This window comes from Salvia hispanica, chromosome 2 (assembly GCF_023119035.1).
Source record: "Salvia hispanica cultivar TCC Black 2014 chromosome 2, UniMelb_Shisp_WGS_1.0, whole genome shotgun sequence".
NCBI lineage: Eukaryota > Viridiplantae > Streptophyta > Magnoliopsida > Lamiales > Lamiaceae > Salvia > Salvia hispanica.
The window spans coordinates 28,708,511-28,727,228 of record NC_062966.1 but is presented as its reverse complement, the minus strand read 5'-3'; the positions used below and the strand labels follow the sequence as shown (position 1 = coordinate 28,727,228).

Genomic DNA, 18,718 nt, shown 5'->3' with positions numbered 1-18,718 from the left:
TAATTTTTTAAAGTAATTATAAAAAAGAAAGTGATTCAACTTTGTTGAATGAGTTAGACTATTATGGTCAATTAAATCTCATCCGCTAAAAAATAAACTTATAAAAAAGGTGCTGGCTAAACCAAAGTACCTATAGGACAAAATAAAATTGGCCTCTCCCTCTCCTATATAAATTCAATCCACATACCAACATCTCACTCACAAACATTAATCACCATCTCTAGCTAGTATCTCAAACACAACCATGGACATCTTCATACCTTACCTCTTCATCTTCCTCCTCCTCCCCTTCTCTATCTACCTCATCATTTTCTTCCAAAAAGAGTCTTCCGACGAAACCAAAAACCTTCCCCCCGGCACCAACGGCTGGCCAATTTTCGGCGAAAACATTGAGATTGGCCTCTTAGGTCTCTCCAAATTCGTGCGCGACCGAATGGAGAAATACTCCACCGGCGTATTCCGCACCTCACTCCTCGGTGAAAAAATTGCAGTCTTTTGTGGGGCCCAGGTAGAATTGTTATCAAGTCGAGTCAAAGTATCGTGATTTTGTAATTGTATTTCACCAGTACTTGAATTCAATCAAATCATGTGCATATTTTCAAATATTTTATTTAATCAAAATTGAATCCCTACGTTTTTACTTTCAATTTTAGATAACATGGATGTCATTTTTATTTCGTTTTAAAATCTTTTAGAAAATGCAATTTTTTTAATACAGATATCAATTGGTAGATCGTTTTAGGTCATTTTTTTCTCAAACGAACTAAAATTAACCTATGTGTATATATTATATAAAAATGACATTTGTATTTTGGTTCAGTTTATTGCAATACGATTGAGTTTTACATATATTATAACGCCAGGGCAATAAGATGATCTTCCTCAACGACGGGAAGCTCGTGACGCCCTGGCTACCCTTATCCCTGAGAAAAATCGTCCTCCCCGAATCCTCCTACGAAGAAACCATGCACCACTTCCACACCTTCCAATACGACCTCCTCAGGCCGGAGGCCCTCTGGCAATACATCCCGGTGATGGACGCCATGGCCAGCGCCCATCTCCGCGGTGACGGGTGGAAGCCTCACTCAACCGTGAAGGCTCAGCCACTGATCAACAAGTACATCTTCGAGCTGGCGGGTAGGCTGTTCCTCAACGTGACCGACCCCGAGGGTCTGCAGAAGATCTCGAGGCCATTCGCCCAGATGAGGGACGGGATATTGTCCCTGCCGATTGATCTTCCATGGACGGCTTATGGCCGCGGGATCAAGGCCGGGAAGGCGGTGAGAGAGGAGATGGCGAAGATCGTGGAGGCGAGGAGGGAAGATAGAGGTGGAGAGGTGAGGGATCTGTTGTCAAAGTTGCTGGAGTTTAAGGATGAGGAAGGGAAGTGTTTGAGTGTGAATAAGATTGTGAATTTCTTTGTGAGTTTGATGGTGGCTAGCTATGACACCACTGCTTCTGCAGCCATTTCGGTTGTGTTTTTTCTTGCAGAGTATCCACATGTGTATGAGGAGGTTCTCAAAGGTAAGAGCATAAACACATAAAATTCAAATGCATTGGCTTATAAAAAACTCCATTCATATCATTGAAATAGGTCTAATGGTGTGTGACATGAGTTTTGAGAAAACAGTCGTTTAAATGTCTCGTTTCACTTTTATTATTTAAGTAAATGGATCTCACATTCCATTAACTCGATTCTACTCAGAACTATAATAAAACTAATACTCTATCCGAACTTGAAAAGTCGTCACTTATTTTCATTTACGTCTGTCCCTAAAAATTTTGTCACCTTTCACTTTTACTATCATTTTTGGTAGTGGACCACATTCCATTAACTCATTTTTCACTCACATTTTCTTATAAAATTAATATATAAAAGTAGGACTCACATGTCACTAACTTTTTCAACCCACTTTTATTACGTTTCTTAAAACTTGTGCCGGATCTAATGGTGACTAATTATAAAGGACGGAGGGAGTATATAATAGAAAGAGTATTTTTTTATTGACGTGCTAAAATGATACTACCTCTATCCCTATAGAAGCTAAATTTCCTTTTTCTATCCATCCTAGAGAAATAATCTGTATCCGTTTATATTAACTTTTTCTTATTTTTTTACCCTATCATTTATAGGCTTCACCATTTATTACATGATTTCAACTACTTTTTCATATTCTCTTTTATTTTGTCAATTATGTATTCAAACCCTGTCATCCCTAATTTGAACAAAATTCTGAAGGAGAAATAAATTCACTCAAAGTTTTAAACAAACTAGACTTCGATAGAATAAAAGAAAATTATAATAAATTGTACTCTCTCTGTCCCAATTAGGTAGGGTCAAAACTTGGTAAAATTATTTTGTTACAGAACAAAAGGCGATTGCAAAATCCAAAGCCCGTGGTGAGAATCTAACGTGGGAGGATATTGAAAACATGAAGTACTCATGGAACGTTGCACGTGAAGCGATGAGGCTAGTGCCAACTTTAGCGGGATCATTTCAGGAAGCCATGGCCGATATCTCCTTCGCAGGTTTCACCATTCCTAAAGGAATGAAGGTATGAACCATGGCCCAATTAGGCAAACCATACTAAATATTACGCCCTCTGTTCCACTAGAATATTTCCTTTTTAGTCCGTCACAAAAGAATATGCACTTTCTTATTTTAGGAAAAATAAAATTCTTTTTATGAGATGAGACTCATTATCCACTAACGATACTTTAATTTTTTTTTCCTTCTTACTTCTCTCTTACTTTACCATTTTTGCATTAAAATCTGTGCTTAACCCAAAGTGGGATGGAGGGAGTATGAAGTTTGGTCACTTAATTATTTAATTTATAAATTTAAAACCCGAGAAAATAACAGACATTCTGGACGGCGCACTCTTCCCACCACAACCCTGAATACTTCCCGGATCCGGAGAAGTTTGATCCATCGCGGTTCGAGGGGAGGGGGCCCGCGCCTTACACATTCGTCCCATTTGGAGGAGGAGCGAGAATGTGCCCCGGGAGAACCTATGCTAAACTTGCAATATTGGTGCTAGTGCACAATTTGGTGACAAAGTTAAGAATTGAAAAGGTTATCCCTCATGAGAAGATGATTTCGGAATTTGCGGCTAAGCCTAGTCATGGCCTTCATCTCCACCTTTACCCTCAATTGCCTTGAGTAATTATGGATTACCCTCCCTAGTTACCAATAAATCAATTACTTTATCTAGGGTTAAGTTTGTAATTTGCGTGACTATATGTATACACTATACCGAATTGTTTTTATCATTCACCTGAATATGGGTTTATATTTGAACTGATATGCCCAATTATGTTGTTATCTGTAAACATGATTTGCATTATAAATTGTAAGTAGTATAATATTTGTTGGGGAATATTTGCCTATTATAATTGTACTCCCCCTAAACCTGGCTCTGATACCACTTGTTCGGGCCCGACTTGAACTTGAGTCATCGTGGCCCCACTCGACCAAGCTCTTAAACCACTTGTTCGGATATTCCGCTTTGCTTTAAGCCCGCACGAATTTGTTTTTAGATGACTCCCAAAAGGCCTCAAACTCTGAGCCCGCTCGATCTGGCTCTGATACCACTTGTTCGGGCCCGACTCGAACTTGAGTCATCCTGGGGCCACTCGTCCTGTCTCTGATATCGCTTGTTCGGATCGTCGACTACAATAGCAGTTTGATATTGTCCGTTTTGGTTCAAGCCGATACAAATTTTTTGTTTTGGTGACTCCTGAAAGACTGCAAACTGATTGGGGCTAGATAGAAATTATATACACCTTCCAACTTCCCTCAAACTCCCGATTTGACTAGTACATAATTAACAGCTTTCTATATAAATAACAACTATTGCATACGGGGTTGTGATTATTTTTCTAAAGTATTTGGAAAGAATTTTGAGATACATAAAAACTTTCCATTTTTAAGAATAATAGTAATAATTTCTTATTTAAGCATAAATCTTACCGCAATTCCTCCCTTTCCGCTGTGTTCTACTTTAATTTTTTAGAATATGGTGATCAGGTGATGTTTACAGTATTGATTCTATATATGTTTCTGTTGGATCACCGACATGAAATCTAACCTTTATTTATAGTATGTAATAAAATACTAGTATTAAACATGATGTCAAAATTAAAGGAAGCCCAACGACTATTCATAGCTTCCGCCTAACAAAATGAATGGCCGTTCATGAAAATAAAATAGACATAACCACAAAATAAATATGAGAAGCAAAAAAATATTAATGATATTCCATCTACGTCGATTAAAACTATAGGCAAAATAATGAACTTTTTAGAGGAATAGCATTCAATAATCCGCCAATATTCAATTTAATTTTTTGAAATTAATCAAGTATGAAGATAGGATGGCAAACAGAATATTGTTGTTCACTTAATAGTGGTGTCTAACCCAAAGTATCTATAGGCCAAAATAGGTACTCCCTCTGTTCTATAGTAGTTAAGGTATTTCTTTCCGGCACGAAGATTAAGAAAAAATGTTAAGTGGATTAAGTAAAAGAAGAATAAAGTATGAAATAAAAAAGGTAGAGAGACGAAGAAAGAATAAAGCAAGAGAGAGTAAAGTAAATGAGAAGAAATGTGTTGAATTTTACTAAAAAGGAAAATGACTCCACTACCATGGAACGTATCAAAATGGCAAAATAACTCATCTACTATGAAATAGAGGGAAGTATTATTATAAAGTCCCACCCTCTACTATATAAATTCAATCCACATACCAACATGTCACTCACGTTACATTAATCACCATCTATAGCTAGTATCTCAAACACAACCATGGACATATTCATACCTTACCTCTTCATCTTCCTCCTCCTCCCCTTCTTTATCTACCTCATCATATTCTTCCAAAAGGAGTCCTTCGACGAAACCAAAAACCTTCCCCCGGGCACCAATGGCTGGCCTATTTTCGGCGAAAACATCGAGCTCGGCCTTCTCGGTTTCTCCAAATTCGTGCGCGACCGAATGGAGAAATACTCCACCGATGTATTCCGCACCTCACTCCTCGGCGAAAAAGTCGCAGTCTTATGCGGGGCACAGGTAGGATTTGTTATCAAGTCGAGTTAAGTATCATGATTATCATCTAATATTGTAGATTATCAGTCTAAAAATGGTTTAGGGTTTGGTATATTGTTAAAGTATTCAATTAAAAAAAAAACAGTGTTGAAGTTTGGTTAGAGATGGTCTTACAAAACACTTAACCTCAATTTTCGATAACATCGATGTCATTTTTAATTCGTTTTTCAATCATTTTAGAGAAAAAATAGATTTTAAGAATATAGGGTTCATTTATATATTGTTTTAGGTCATATTTCCTAACAATTACCTCTATGTTAGTTCAGTGTTTTCCAATAAAATTGAGCTTTACATAGATTACTACGTCAGGGCAATAAGATGATCTTCACCAACGACGGGAAGCTCGTGACGCCTTGGCTACCCTTATCCCTCAGAAAAATCATCATCCCCGACTTCGACCTCGACTCGTCCTACAAAGATGCCGTGAGCCTCTTCCGCAACTTCCAAGACGACCTCCTCAAGCCGGAGGCCCTCCGCCAATACATCCCGGTGATGGACGCCATGGCCCGCGCCCATCTCCGCGGTGACGGGTGGAAGCCTCACTCAACCGTGAAGGCTCAGCCACTGATCAGCAAGTACATCTTCGAGCTAGCGTGCAGGCTGTTCCTCAACGTGACGGACCCCGAGAGCCTGCAGAAGATCTCGGGGCCGTTCGCCCCGATGAGGAACGGGATGATGTCTCTGCCGATTGATCTTCCATGGACGGCTTATGGCCGTGGGATCAAGGCCGGGAAGACGGTGAGAGAGGAGATGGCGAAGATCGTGGAGGCGAGAAGGGAAGAGAGGGGTGGAGAGGTGAGGGATTTGTTGTCGAAGTTGCTGGAGTTGAAGGATGAGGAAGGGAAGTGTTTGAGTGTGAATAAGATTGCGAATTTCTTTGTGGGTTTGATGGTGGCTAGTTTTGACACCACTGCTTCTTCGGCCATTTCGGTTGTGTTCTTTCTTGCAGAGTTTCCACATGTGTATGAGGAGGTTCTCAAAGGTAAGAGTGTGTGATATGAGTTTTGAGATTAATAGTTGGTGTAGTGTGACATGAGTAGAGAATGGTCTTATCTGTTTCCATTATTTTTTCTCTTACTTTATTGTCTCTCTATTTTAACTAATTAACATCATTTTTCCAAAACGTGTGGTTAAATTATTGAGGTTATTGAGGGATTAGTGACGGTGATCGATCGCTCAGCAACTAGTGACGGAAAGCGTTAGACACTATTTGCTGATAGAGTTGTCCATCACTAATACAAACTTACTTAAACAGCCACCCAATGTGTTCCGTCAGTTAATTTACATGACAGACAAGTCCGTCACTAAAATTTTAGTGATAAGCTTTTTGATTACGGCTCTACCGACACTGATCTGTCACTAACTTTGTTCAAACATGGAAATTTGTTGATTAGTGACGGAATAATCTGTCACCGGTTACCGAGTTTTTTGTAGTTCATGTGTTTTGTTCTGAAATACTCAAATTTTACAGAACAAAAGGCGATTGCGAAATCCAAAGCCCGCGGTGAGAATCTAACGTGGGAGGATATCGAAAAGATGAAGTACTCATGGAACGTTGCACGTGAAGCGATCAGGATAGTGCCATCTACACCGGGAACATTTAGGGAAGCCATGGCCGATATCTCCTTCGCAGGTTTCACCATTCCTAAAGGAATGAAGGTATGAATCACAACCCAATTAGGCAAACTAGACATTTTATAAACACTATAAAACACTTACTAATTTTTAAGGACATAAAAATCGAGATGCTTCCATTACTTGCATCGGATAATTTTTAAAATTAATAACAATTTAGAATGCAAAATAAAGCGTTCCTAAATTAACGACAAGTAAACTTCAAATATTTGCATTTTTAGGACGCTTCCATTTGCGTCCTTTAATTTTAGTTAGGATACTAACAATAAGTACATATTTCGAAGGGTTGGTGGTATATTTTTACAAAAGAAATTAGCGTCCTTAGTTGCAATAAAAAAACGTCCTTAGCAGATTCTTTTATTGTAATACATTAAATTATTATTTAATTTATTTTTTTAAATTCTTGCTTGTAATAACCTGAGAAAATTTCAGATGTTGTGGACGCCGCACTCTTCCCACAACAACCCTGAATACTTCCCGGATCCGGAGAAGTTTGATCCATCGCGGTTCGAGGGGAGTGGGCCGGCGCCCTACACATTCGTCCCGTTTGGAGGAGGAGCGAGAATGTGCCCCGGGAGAACCTATGCTAAACTTGCAATATTAGTGCTAGTGCACAATTTGGTAACAAAGTTCAGAATTGAAAAGGTTATCCCTCATGAGAAGATGATTTCGAAATTTGCGGCTAAGCCTAGTCATGGCCTTCATCTCCACCTTTGCCCTCATTAGCCAAATTGTCTTGAGTTATTAATCTTTTAAAGAAAAAATATAAGTAATTAAGGATTAAACCTCCTTAACTACAAATAAATCAATTATTTTATCTAGTGTTAAGTTTGTTTGCGCGACTATATGTATACCGAATTGTTTTTTACATTCACCTGAATTTGGGTTTAAATATTTGAATTGATATGCATAATTATATGTTGTTATTGCAAACATGTTTTGCATTATAAATTTTAAGTTTTACATTAACGACGTAAATGAACATATTAGTTTGTAATGCAAAACATGTCAGTTTACTGTAATATAAATATTAGTTTATATGCATTTGATTGCTTTTTGAAAATATTTGAACATAATGTAATCATCCACACTTGTATAAATGATACAACATCATCATCGAGAGTCGATGTAAAACAAGATTTAGAGATTTCAACATAATTAAACCGAAAATCCAATTCATAATAATCTTTGCAATTTTTTCACATTTATGTTGTGGCTGATCTTTTTCATTAAGGGTTATTAATTTTAATTTTGCTTTATTCATTTTATTTATATTTTAAGTGCCAAATAAACAACATTTCGATTCGTAATCTATGCAAACCTTTTACATTCATGTGGTGCTGACCCTTTCATTAGGGGTTTGTTAATTTTAACTTTTGATTTATTCATTTAAACTGTTATTATAAGGGCCAAGTGTACAACCTATGGATTTCCGGCTGCCACAAGTAAAACGAATGTCAATTCACACGTGGGGACATTAATATAAGTCTATATAAAAGGTTATTTATATTTATAAAATATTGAAATATCATGACAGAAATAAAGGAAGCCCAATGACTATCCATAGCTTTCGCCTAACAAATTGAATGAAAACCAATAAATATGAGAAAGCAAATAACATTGAAGATGTCTACATCTCCATTGATTAAGCTATAGGCCAAAATATCAAACTTTTTAGGGGGGAAAGCATTCAATAATCCACCAAAAAGTTACATTAGAGTAAAATCATTCATATCTTCGTAGCCCCATTATATGATACTCCTCTATCCGCTATTAAATGTCCCATTTTCTCTTTTTCGTCCGTCCGCCAATAAATGTCTCATTTCACTTTTACTATATTTGGTACGTGAACCCTACATTCCACTAACTCATTCCACTCACATTTTATTATAAAATCAATATATAAAAATAGTATCTACATTCCACTAACTTTTCTACCCACTTTACTTCATAAAGTCAAATAATTTTTTAAACCTAAACATTTAATGGTGGACGGGGAGAGTAATTAAAAGAGCCAAGGTGAAACGGTTGGAGTACTATAATTTACACACCCACTCTTTTGGTGTTGGAGAAACCTATTTTATCAAAAAAAAGGATTTGGACCGTATTCCGGTTTCGTTATCGTTTACTAAGGTCGTTATGTGAATGTAAATCATCAATTTATAATTTCAACAATTATTAATCATAGTCATTGGATTTGCATAAAAGACAAGAAGAGACAAGTCAACAACCAAAATAAATTAATCGAACATATAAAGAGTGAGGACCCTTTATCTAGCAAATATAATGGGTACTTTAGGTCACACGAAAATTATGATTTTGTTAAGGATCATTTCATGTGAACCTCAAAAATTGGATAAAAATAACTGAACTATATGTCTATATAAATAAATAGGTATATTATTCTCTGACAATCAAATAAGCTTAAAATCAAAAAATTCTTTCAATTATCTGAGATGAAGAAGCTCCTCTTAGTTTTACTGATTTCCCTTCTACTCATACAGGTAAATTTGTAAAGAAAATAATGCCATACTACTATGTCTCGTGTAGAGGTGCCCCACGGTTCCGGAACCGTCGGTTACGGTTTGGAACCGCCGGTTCTGGTTTTGGAAATTGCCGAACCGGAATCGAACCGCGAGGGTGTTTCACGGTTACGGTTTCGGTTCCGGTTCCAAAACCCCGGGTTTCGGTTTCAGTTCTGAATTGACGGTTTTTACGGTTTCGAACCGGCGGTTTTCAATGGTTTTTTGCAGTTCCGGCTTGATTCCACAGTTTTTCGCGGTTCCGGCACGGTTTCGGTTCGGAAATTTTTGAACTTGAATCGAACCACAGTTCTAAAATTGATGGTTTCGATTCTGGTAAATTTTCACGGTTCCGGTTCGAAACCATAACCGACGATTATGGTTTCGCTATTAACCTCCGGAACCGTAAACCTTGGGCACCTCTAGTCTCGTGTTCACACCCACCAACCTCGTCTGGTTCGAACCCGTTTTTTATTGTTGTCTACATGAAAACATGATAATAATTTTGAAATAAATAAAAGTATGGTTACACTAATTAATGTTTACTAAATTTGTCCATTTTTCATCTTTTTTTCAGGATTTCATAGAGGCGGAATCAGTGGGTGGAGCTACTGATACTTTTCTTAATCAAGTAGTAAATCGTAAAAATTTGAATGATTGACTATATGCATAATGTTAGTTTCCAAATCAAATTGAGCCTAATATATTTTTTCTAATCTTGTTTAGGAGCATGCCAAAGGACATTCGATCCATCATATTCACAATCACAAGCATAGTAGAGCAAAACATGGTAACTACAATGAAATTTTCTTTTAATAATCTTTTATCGATTTGAAAGAATTAGTACATTTCTAATCGGATGAATAATCGGATATGTCCTTACCTTTAATAACTTTATCCTAATATTCTAAATTACTACTACTCCTACTATATTAAAGAGACTCAGATAGAATTGATAAATTTGAAAGATTGATATAAAATTAACATAAATTACCAAATAAATAACGAAATATATTCATATTTTGGCCCGTCTCTGTCTTCTTAAAAACTTATTTATACATCACGAAGTTTACAATATTTGCAATTATCTCGCCTGTCTCATTTCTATGAAAATATGCGATGATGTGGCAGCCAGTTTCAAACGCGTAATTCACCACAAAAATATGTATATACCACTCCAAGGAACGAAAAGAGTTAATTAAGCATATCTAACATAGTCATATCATTTCCACGTATTCAAAATTGGCTACCACATCATTGTGTATTTCTTTGATAAGGAGCTAAATGGGATAATTGCAAAAAATGCAATTTTTTTTTTATTTGTAATTCATTTTTTCAAAATATTGGACGAACGAAAATTTTACATCTCTTTCATAATTTTGGCTATTTGACCATCTAATTTTCCCTATGATATTGTTTGTTCAGAATGCATCAAAGCATGCAAAAAGAAATGCAGCTATAGGTGGATGTGGAAAGCCAAGTGCCATCGAACTTGCTCGAGACGCTGCAAGACATAAGACCAAACGTTGAGGATTCACATTTGAGCCAATATATAATAACATTGAATTGAATAATGTTTTCATGAAAAATAAGACAGTATAAGTATCGGTTTGTTCTCTTGCGACATTTCTTGTTATAGTAATCCTATTAATTAGAAGTAGGTAAGTATATTAGTATACGGTGACGGATTCAGAAATTTAAATTCGAGGTTCGACCCAGAAAAGATTAATAATAAATAAAATATTTAAATAATTACTATATTGACATTTTTAACTATATTGATACTCGTGATAAAATGATCTTTTATCTTGATTTAATCATCCGATGTCTATTATTTAGTTGTAGTTAGCAATATAAGGGCGAGTTATCAATATAACACATCCCTAGAATAAGATATACGGTAGTAAAAATATTAAAATATACTTACTTTGTTCTACAGTAGTGGAGTCGTTTTGTCATTTTGGTACGTTCCATAATACTGGTGTCACTTCTCTTTTTTGTAAAATTCAACACATTTCTTCTGACTTACTTTCTTCTCTCTTTTTTTATTTTCTACTTTATTTTTTTTTTACTTAATTCATTTAACATAATTTTTTTTAAAACGTGTGCTGAAAATAATGTCTAAAAAATGGAAAAGAGATAATATATTATAGGCGTAGGAAGAGAATGTCTAAAACATAATGTTGTAGTACTCCACTTCTAATTGGTAAATAGAACGTAATGCTGTTGGGCCACTTAATGAGCCAAAGCCCAAATCATGTTTATTAATAAATTAATCATAAGATATTGTCTTGTCTTTTCATTAGCATTAAGACCAGTAAGGTAGCTTTACCTTATCAATTTTTTGATATGCCATATCAAAATTAGATATATGGTAAAGTATATCGAATTTCAGTACGAAATATTGATATAGTATGAAATCCAGTATATATTATACTATCAACATATAGTGATATTATGGTATACCGACAAAGTGACAATAAAGTAAGATATATACCAAGTTTTTGCTATATCACAGTATATAAATATGCATCTTTATAATACTAATATTCTCAACGTCATATCATTAAAAAAAGTCACGTTATACCAAAATTTTGATGTTCCGATACTTTTTCAATATGCATACTGATAATTCTATATATTTTACTTTCTAAATATGAACATGCCACATACAAAATATCTTAAAAATTGAAACTATACACTTAGATTTGTCATTTGAAAGCGCCAAGCCACCAATAGAACTCAACATCAATAACATACTTTAAATGGGGTTGTCTTGGAAAAATTGGACTTATTTTCATAATGTCGAATTGTGCATATATATATTTCTATGCAAAAAAGGATTAGTAGATTTATATGACCTTACAAAACGTGAAATATAATTTGTTTGCATCTAAACTTTTGGATTCAAGAAAATGAGTTGATATATGGTCGAATTTTGTGTACATTCAAATCTGAATTAGAATTTATTAAGATTTTGAAAATCATAATAAAAATTTAATTACGACGAAGCAACATATATAAGTGTATCTGAAATAAAATTGCATAATTCAGAGGTTACTTTGACTTATGCTCGTTTTGGGGGAAATCTCGATTTCTTCCTTATTAATTAATTTCGTAAAAATTAATAAATTGTTGTGATGTGTATGGACTTGTGAGTGAAGATTTAGGGGAAATTACATCATACATGGAGTATAAAATATTTCTTCAGTACAAACTTATATAAAAAGTTTTAAGTTTACATTAATCATACAAAACGTTTCAACAAAAATTTAAATTAATACATTCTGTTAAATTTCTTATAACATCGTATATTATTTTAACCTTTTTTATTTAATATTGGAAGAATAATAGAAAGAAGATATGTCACTTACCCATACTTTCCAACAATTAATAATAGGTAAACTTTGAATTTTGTCTTAAAATTTTTTGTGGACTTTGAGAAAAAGGGTCGAGAATATCTTTTACAATTTTATAATATCTTAAATTTCTTATTATTCTCACATCAATCAGCTATCAGGTTAAATAATCCAAAGAAAAGAATATTGCTAAATGACATACAAATAAGAACAAGAGTACACTATGAATCCATATCATGATAGATCCCAATTTTTTAGCAATGATACTTGAAATTGTGATAAATAGAAATCAATACTTATTATTACCCCTATCCAAAGTTACTCGCATTTTTTTTATCGTAAATTTGGAATTGATTTTTTTATTATAATTAAATTACTAATATTTTAAGTGTAATGAGCAATTATTTAATAAGGAAAAATTAATTAACTCTCATATAATAATTGAATGTCATAGAAATAGTGTAGTTTGGGATGAGTCAAAATAGAAAAGTGAGAGTTATATAGGATAGAGAAAGTATAATGTTATTTTAACAATCATATCCCATACCAGTATATTTTGGCCATCATATCATAAAGAACATTTAAACGAAGCATTTAGATTAACAATTAGACATCTTTGGAGTGAGTAATTGATTATGGTAAGATTACAACACCAAAACAAATTCGTTCGAGAAAAGTTTTGATATCATAGTATGAGTTGACCATCGAAGTTTGTTGGACGTTTATGGATGAAAAATTCACTAAAAAATGGAGTTTACCGACGAATTTACTAATATACACGTTATCCATCTATGATTACTGTTCAAGGTGGAATTATGCCAAAAATATTTGTATAAAACAAAAATAAACAAAAACTTAAATGGTTAAAAAGGGCTTCCATCATAAACATAAATAAAGATATGAAAAATGCCCCCCCACCCAAAAAAAAAAACAAACTCATTAGATAAAATCAAATCAAACTTAATAAAAAATCCCACTCCTTTTCCTTTCTTTCTTCACACTCCTAATCAGAAATCAATTCCTCTCCGGTGAGCTTTCCTCAAATTCCTCCGACACCCTTCCGAAATCACCGTTACACCCTTGAAGAATCCCCTTATTTCCAATCGTGCCCTCGCCGGAGCTGGGTATACACACGCTCATTGTGTATCTACCTCCAATAATGCGCGGATGCCTCAGCTCAGGCAATCCGGCGCCAATGGATCGCGAAACGGCGTCGTCTCCGATCACTTACCGCTCAGTCTCCGCGGCGGCTCCAGGCAGTTCCACCACCGCCGATCGAAGGCGCCGCCGCCATATAAGATCTCGCTCGGATTCTGCGTTCTGATACTCGCGCTCATTCTGTCGATCTCCGCTTTCTTCTACTTCGCGCTGCAGAGTAAAGGTCTGTGAGTAATCTCTCCGGTTTTGGTGAGCTTTTACTGTTGAAAATTTTGGCGATTGACTAATTAGGTATAGTGAATCGGTGCTCAGGAGTTTAAGTGATGAGCCTTTGTGTTGAGTGATTGATTGCTATTATTTTTGTGGTCTTTGAACTGAGATAGTGTTTTTCTAGTGGGGGAAATTTGTGTATGGAAGTAAATTTAGTTTTTATTTTTTGGATTAAAGAGATCTAGCAAGGCGAATTGCAAGTGATTTTGAAGTTGATTCTTAGTATTTGTGATGTTGAAGTTTAATCAAGTCAATTTTGATCAAAATTAAAGGATTTGTAAAACCTCCATTTAGTTACTCCATTGTATTAGATCTGCAGTACTGCTCTGGTACATGTTTCAAAGGTGCAGAGATTTTGTAGAGTTTAAGATATAAGTCTAATTGATCTAGCTCAAACACAAATATCCTAGGTATGTAGATGCTGACTAAGGCCTTGCTTTTGTGATGGATATTGAAATTGAACATTTATTTCCAGCATTCAATCCAAATTTTAAAATCCACCAACTGTATATGCTGATATGTTTGTCGATCAGAGCTTTTTGGGCTTTCCGGTACCTGAATAGTTTCATCCAACTGCATCTAGCCGTAAAAATGGGTGTATGCTGACTTCTCGCGTTAAACTATTTATACTTGAATTTGTGCAACTTGATATCACACATGCTGATATCTAGAGAAACTTGTTAGACAGGAGCTTGAGACTTGCAACTCACTCGTTCTTTCTGTGTGTCAGGAGTGGAAAGCAATAGACACCAGACTGAAGATGAAGACATTAGCAATGATACAGATTTTCTAATGGATGTGACACGAATACAGAGACCCAGGGAGCTTAAGTTTGGTGACGGGTCTGTTGCACATGGCCGGGATTCACGGTACTGGGACAGGGATGATAGAAGAAGAGATGAAGACTATACTGAGGAGGAACAGGAGCGTGCCCAGAATGTTTCTGAGGATAAGGTTCGCGTTCCAGTTAATAGGAGAGATAAGGTATCTTCTAATGACCGTAGCTGGGATCACCATAGGAATGGTTTATACAATGAGGCTGGGCGCAATGAATTGAAAATGTATGAGGCTGAATATGAGGCTTCTTTAAAGAGCAATGGGAAGTCCACAGATCAAGATGATCACAGAAACCAGCAGTCACAGGATACTGATGGGAGGGGACATAGAGCACTAGATGAGGTGGATGAATATGATGATGGTATTGACTTACAGGACGATCTAATGGATGAAAGTGATGATACTGGAAATGATGACATCGACCACTCTACTGCCACTAAACCCCACAGCGGCAATAGAGAGGCCTCTCTTGTGCATGACACTAGTAAAAGTAAGCAGCATAACAATGAAGAAGTTGATGAGGCTTCTGCTGATTTGTATGGGCAGGAGTCTCTTTCAGACTCCCAGCAAGTTAAGTTTAACCTGATTTCTGAGCAGGCCAGTTCTGCTGAAGGTCAGCCTGTTAAGAAGGTCGTTCCTGAAAAGCGCCCGGCTTCGAAAAAGAAGTCCAAGCGTCGGAAATTTTCTGGTAATTTGTTTGATTATCAATCACTTTTTCTTGAAAGTCCTATTAATCCAGTGATTGACAAGCTTTTCTGATACTTAGTTTGAGCTGTTTTCCCTTTTTCACATGTTTATTCCATGTCTGGAATTGTGGATACAATGCTGATGCTATGCAATTTTTAGGTTCTTGTGAGATGAAATTTATGGATGCTTCTGCATTAATTGTGGAGCCCATAGAAAGTCGAAAATTTGCGAGATTTTCCTTGCAATATACAGAAAGAGAAGAGAAGCCCACTGAAGATGAAAATTGGCAACCTAGATTTGCTGGACATCAGAGTCTCCTAGAAAGGGAGGAATCCTTTAATGCCCAGGATCAGAACATCAATTGCGGCTTTGTGAAAGGTCCTAAAGGGTCAGCAAGTACTGGGTTTGACTTAGCTGAAGATGATGCAAAATACATTAGCAGTTGCCACATTGCTGTTATGTCTTGCATTTTTGGTAATTCTGACCGCTTGAGATCACCAATCGGCAGAGCTGTAAGATTCTAAGGACCCTTTTCCTGCCTATTAGTTGTAGCTGTTGACTTCATTTCCATCATGCATAACTGATAAAATCAACTTGATACTTAAATTAAGTAGAAGTATAGGTAATTCATAATTGTAAGTGTAAGGTGTAACTGGTTTTTCAATTTTGCATTAAAATAAATGGAAACAGCGAAAATTGTACAGGATTAGATTTCGTATTTTCCTTCATAAAAAGTTCTATTCAAAAAGGAGTCTATCATTCCAATAAATTGGAAAACGATTCTCCCTTACACTTGAAGCTATTCAGGATCTGCTCTAATTAAGTGAGCCTTTGTAATCTGTTTGGAATTCTTAGTTCATTTTACTTTCATTACTATACACCTGAATGTCTAGAGTGTATTTTTTCTGTATTTGGTTTTTGTCTTCATTGGAGTTGACTAGTTGAGTCAGTTGACATTGTTAACCTTTTGTATACCTTACATAATTGTCTGATTAAATGATATTCTTGTAGCTAGAGTTTTTTGTTGGGGTTTGAGGTCATAAAAGATTGCTGATATTAGTTTGAACTCACATGTTATTTATCTGGAGAAGTGGTAGCGATTAATGTTGGAACTAAAACTGGATTGATTAGGTTACTACCTAAAGAGATCTCATAACTTTTCTACCAAAAATGTACTTACTTCATTTCTACATCAGGTCTCTCGTATGTCAAGGAAAAATGTATGCTTCGTCATGTTCGTTGATGAAGTGACTTTACAAACTCTTTCGTCAGAAGGTCAAATGCCTGATACGATGGGCTTTGTCGGGCTGTGGAAGATTGTGGTGGTAAAGAATCTTCCTTACACAGATATGCGGAGAGTAGGGAAAATACCAAAACTTTTGCCCCACCGACTTTTTACTTCAGCAAGGTACAAAGAATAGCTAGAACACTTTCAAGATGGATTGTACAGTATTATACTTTTAATCTTTTGCTAAGCATGTCTTTGACTGTACTTTCTTATTTTCAATTTGTCACATCAACACAATTGTTTCTGGGGCCTTGACGAGCTTTTGAGTTTTTATACTGGTAGATTTAGCCCAGCACCTAAACGGTGAATAATGTGAAATGTGTATTTTAGATATACATTTGTGGTTTAAAATTCTAATGTTGTCCAATTTTTAAAGCAATGGATTAACATCACACTCTTACCTATACTTTCTCATTGACGATCTGAATTCCCAGGGCAATTTATTGTATATAGTTGCATTCCTGTTTTTTGGTGAAAGATACAGTCCTAAAAGTTGGCCTCGAAATGCAGGCAACTTAGGTAAATGATTTAGTAGTATTTCAGCTAGGACTCTTCTCATAGTAGTATTATATACGGAGTACTATCTTACGAATTGTATGCTAGTCATATCCAGGTGCCAATGTGGGTGGGTTGTTTGATATTTAATTCAAACGTATTCATGTTCGTAATGCACTCTGTCCGACACTCATTTTACTTGTGTGATTGGGGCGCGGTTTCACAATTTGCATCTCTGTGGCTAACTCAGTATTGATTGCCTCTTATATTTGAAATTTTGATTGATTGACAATGTATTTCTCAGCACCTTATTATCAACATCTCCATGTGCATATCATTTCAGGTACTCAATTTGGCTGGACAGCAAACTTCGTCTCCAACTTGATCCAATGCTTATTTTGGAATATTTCTTGTGGAGAAAAGGTCACGAATATGCTATTTCGAATCACTATGATCGCCATTGTTTGTGGGAAGAGGTGGCCCAAAATAAGAAGCTCAACAAGTATAACCATACCATTATCGACGAACAGTTTGCATTCTATCAAGCAGATGGGATGAGAAGATTCAATGCATCAGATCCTGGCAAACTTCTTCCAAGCAGTATGATTTTGACAATTTGATCTTTACAAAATCCTTCCTTTCCGGTTGTTATGTTGTTTCCTGTATATGACACGTTGATCGTATGGCAGATGTACCTGAAGGTTCTTTCATTGTTAGGGCTCACACGCCAATGTCAAACTTGTTTTCCTGCCTTTGGTTCAACGAGGTCGAACGATTTACTCCCCGTGACCAGCTGAGTTTCGCCTACACATATCACAAACTGAGAAGGACTAATCCAGAGAAACCGTTTTATCTCAATATGTTCAAGGTGTCTTTGTAGTTCAAAATATATACATACATATATATATTCCTGGTGTTTTGATTGTTGAACTCACACTATCCAATTTTCAGGACTGCGAGAGGCGAAAGATTGCTAAACTGTACCATCACAGGTCTGAGGAGAAGAGGAAATCCCTCCAACACGAGACGGGGTAAGTTGTCCATCATGCCTCGTGTAGCATAACAGGGAGACGGCTTCATTCTTTTGATCTGTGTGTCAATGTGGGAGTGGTGGATACAAATCTCGTACGATGTATATTTTCAACTTGCTACGTCGAATGGTGAAGGCGCATTGCTTCCACCGACGCAATACGATACAAGCGAGGCGAAGGTTAGCTTTGCTGGATCTGCAACTTGATTGAATTATAGAACTACATAAAACATATACATCATGTTCTAGAGCCTCAATTCGAGTCCATTGATGAGATATATTGATTGTATAATGCCCAAAAATTTAGCACCCGACCAATATCCTTTGTAGC

General features: G+C 36.0%; 3 protein-coding genes across 3 annotated transcripts; all 3 read left to right on the top strand.

Moving 5' to 3' along the window:
• The first annotated feature begins 1,185 nt into the window (after nucleotides 1-1,185).
• On the top strand, nucleotides 1,186-3,163 carry LOC125206716 (beta-amyrin 6-beta-monooxygenase-like). The gene is made up of 3 exons (XM_048105955.1): nucleotides 1,186-1,524; nucleotides 2,368-2,555; nucleotides 2,864-3,163. The coding sequence occupies exons 1-3, from the start codon at nucleotides 1,203-1,205 to the stop codon at nucleotides 3,161-3,163; spliced, it is 810 nt and encodes a 269-aa protein (XP_047961912.1). The 5' UTR covers nucleotides 1,186-1,202.
• A 1,623-nt stretch (nucleotides 3,164-4,786) lies between these two features.
• LOC125203422 (beta-amyrin 6-beta-monooxygenase-like) lies at nucleotides 4,787-7,590 on the top strand. Its single transcript, XM_048101759.1, has 4 exons — nucleotides 4,787-5,070; nucleotides 5,416-6,088; nucleotides 6,578-6,765; nucleotides 7,174-7,590. The coding sequence occupies exons 1-4, from the start codon at nucleotides 4,807-4,809 to the stop codon at nucleotides 7,465-7,467; spliced, it is 1,419 nt and encodes a 472-aa protein (XP_047957716.1). The 5' UTR covers nucleotides 4,787-4,806; the 3' UTR covers nucleotides 7,468-7,590.
• A 5,965-nt stretch (nucleotides 7,591-13,555) lies between these two features.
• LOC125207152 (probable hexosyltransferase MUCI70) lies at nucleotides 13,556-18,712 on the top strand. Its single transcript, XM_048106373.1, has 7 exons — nucleotides 13,556-14,003; nucleotides 14,781-15,575; nucleotides 15,734-16,086; nucleotides 16,771-16,982; nucleotides 17,701-17,957; nucleotides 18,047-18,225; nucleotides 18,309-18,712. Exons 1-7 carry the CDS (start codon nucleotides 13,790-13,792, stop codon nucleotides 18,390-18,392), a joined length of 2,094 nt encoding a protein of 697 aa, XP_047962330.1. The 5' UTR covers nucleotides 13,556-13,789; the 3' UTR covers nucleotides 18,393-18,712.
• The last annotated feature ends 6 nt before the right edge of the window (nucleotides 18,713-18,718 follow it).

What these genes read in the sequence shown, in the direction of transcription:
- LOC125206716 (XM_048105955.1), top strand. Translation starts at nt 1,203, where the DNA reads ATGAGGGACGGGATATTGTCCCTGCCGATTGATCTTCCATGGACGGCT. An exon ending in GTATGAGGAGGTTCTCAAAG is followed by an intron (nt 1,525 to 2,367) that starts GTAAGAGCATAA and finishes ATTTTGTTACAG; the next exon opens with AACAAAAGGCGATTGCAAAA. An exon ending in CCATTCCTAAAGGAATGAAG is followed by an intron (nt 2,556 to 2,863) that starts GTATGAACCATG and finishes AGAAAATAACAG; the next exon opens with ACATTCTGGACGGCGCACTC.
- LOC125203422 (XM_048101759.1), top strand. Translation starts at nt 4,807, where the DNA reads ATGGACATATTCATACCTTACCTCTTCATCTTCCTCCTCCTCCCCTTC. An exon ending in CAGTCTTATGCGGGGCACAG is followed by an intron (nt 5,071 to 5,415) that starts GTAGGATTTGTT and finishes TTACTACGTCAG; the next exon opens with GGCAATAAGATGATCTTCAC. An exon ending in GTATGAGGAGGTTCTCAAAG is followed by an intron (nt 6,089 to 6,577) that starts GTAAGAGTGTGT and finishes CAAATTTTACAG; the next exon opens with AACAAAAGGCGATTGCGAAA.
- LOC125207152 (XM_048106373.1), top strand. Translation starts at nt 13,790, where the DNA reads ATGCCTCAGCTCAGGCAATCCGGCGCCAATGGATCGCGAAACGGCGTC. An exon ending in CGACTTTTTACTTCAGCAAG is followed by an intron (nt 16,983 to 17,700) that starts GTACAAAGAATA and finishes ATATCATTTCAG; the next exon opens with GTACTCAATTTGGCTGGACA. An exon ending in TGGCAAACTTCTTCCAAGCA is followed by an intron (nt 17,958 to 18,046) that starts GTATGATTTTGA and finishes ATCGTATGGCAG; the next exon opens with ATGTACCTGAAGGTTCTTTC.